Source organism: Gavialis gangeticus, unplaced genomic scaffold (genome assembly GCF_001723915.1).
Source record: "Gavialis gangeticus isolate Ggan-Ray unplaced genomic scaffold, GavGan_comp1, whole genome shotgun sequence".
NCBI lineage: Eukaryota > Metazoa > Chordata > Crocodylia > Gavialidae > Gavialis > Gavialis gangeticus.
The window spans coordinates 18001538-18002210 of NW_017729034.1; the positions used below are offsets into that span (position 1 = coordinate 18001538).

The window sequence follows — 673 nt, forward strand, 5'->3', positions numbered from 1 at the left end:
GTGCCATGAAAGCGACCATGTGTGGAGTCATACTTGAACATGTAAACCTGGTGGGTGGGATAGGGGAAAGAGCAATGTAAGAAGCGTGGGCTCCATCCCTCCAATGATCCCCTGCCACTCCAGGCTCCAACACCCCTTGCTCTGCCAACCCTTTTGGCCGCTTCTTCCTGAAAAGACCTTGCTTGGGTCTGGCTCCTTCGATATGTCTCAGAGGCCAGCCAGGAGACCTTCACTGCGATCCCTGCCGCACCTCATGTGCCCATAATGCTTGGCTTTTGGAGGGACTGGAGAGTCACTACTTCCCCTCCCTTCTCATCCTGCAGGGAGGCAGCTTGGCCAAAGCCCAGTAAGCCTGGTGGGCTGGGAGGGGGGGGAGGCAAGAGCAGGGCAGAGGGATCCCACTCACCATGTAGTTGAGGTCAATGAAGGGGTCATTGATGGCCACAACCTCAACTTTGCCACTGGTGAAGGCAGCTCTGGTGACCAGGCGGCCGATACGGCCAAACCTGGAAGGGGGGGAAATAAAAGTTGAGGCCCAGGCACACGAAGGGGTGGGAAGGAGACAGTGTGAAGGGGTGCTGCAGTCTGGGGAGGTAGAGATTTCTGGTGCCACCCCCAAAGCAGCTGCCATTTTGTCTGCACAAGGAGAGTCACAGGGCAGCAGCTGGGGGGG

The 673-nt window shown here is 57.7% G+C and overlaps 1 protein-coding gene across 1 annotated transcript in view; it reads right to left on the reverse strand.

Moving 5' to 3' along the window:
* The window catches only part of GAPDH (glyceraldehyde-3-phosphate dehydrogenase), a 14311-nt gene that overhangs the window by 8064 nt on the left and 5574 nt on the right, over positions 1-673 (reverse strand). The window contains exon 2 of the mRNA XM_019527440.1: positions 407-506. Coding sequence (XP_019382985.1) covers positions 407-506 — 100 coding nt within the window. The remainder of the gene's footprint in view (positions 1-406; positions 507-673) is intronic.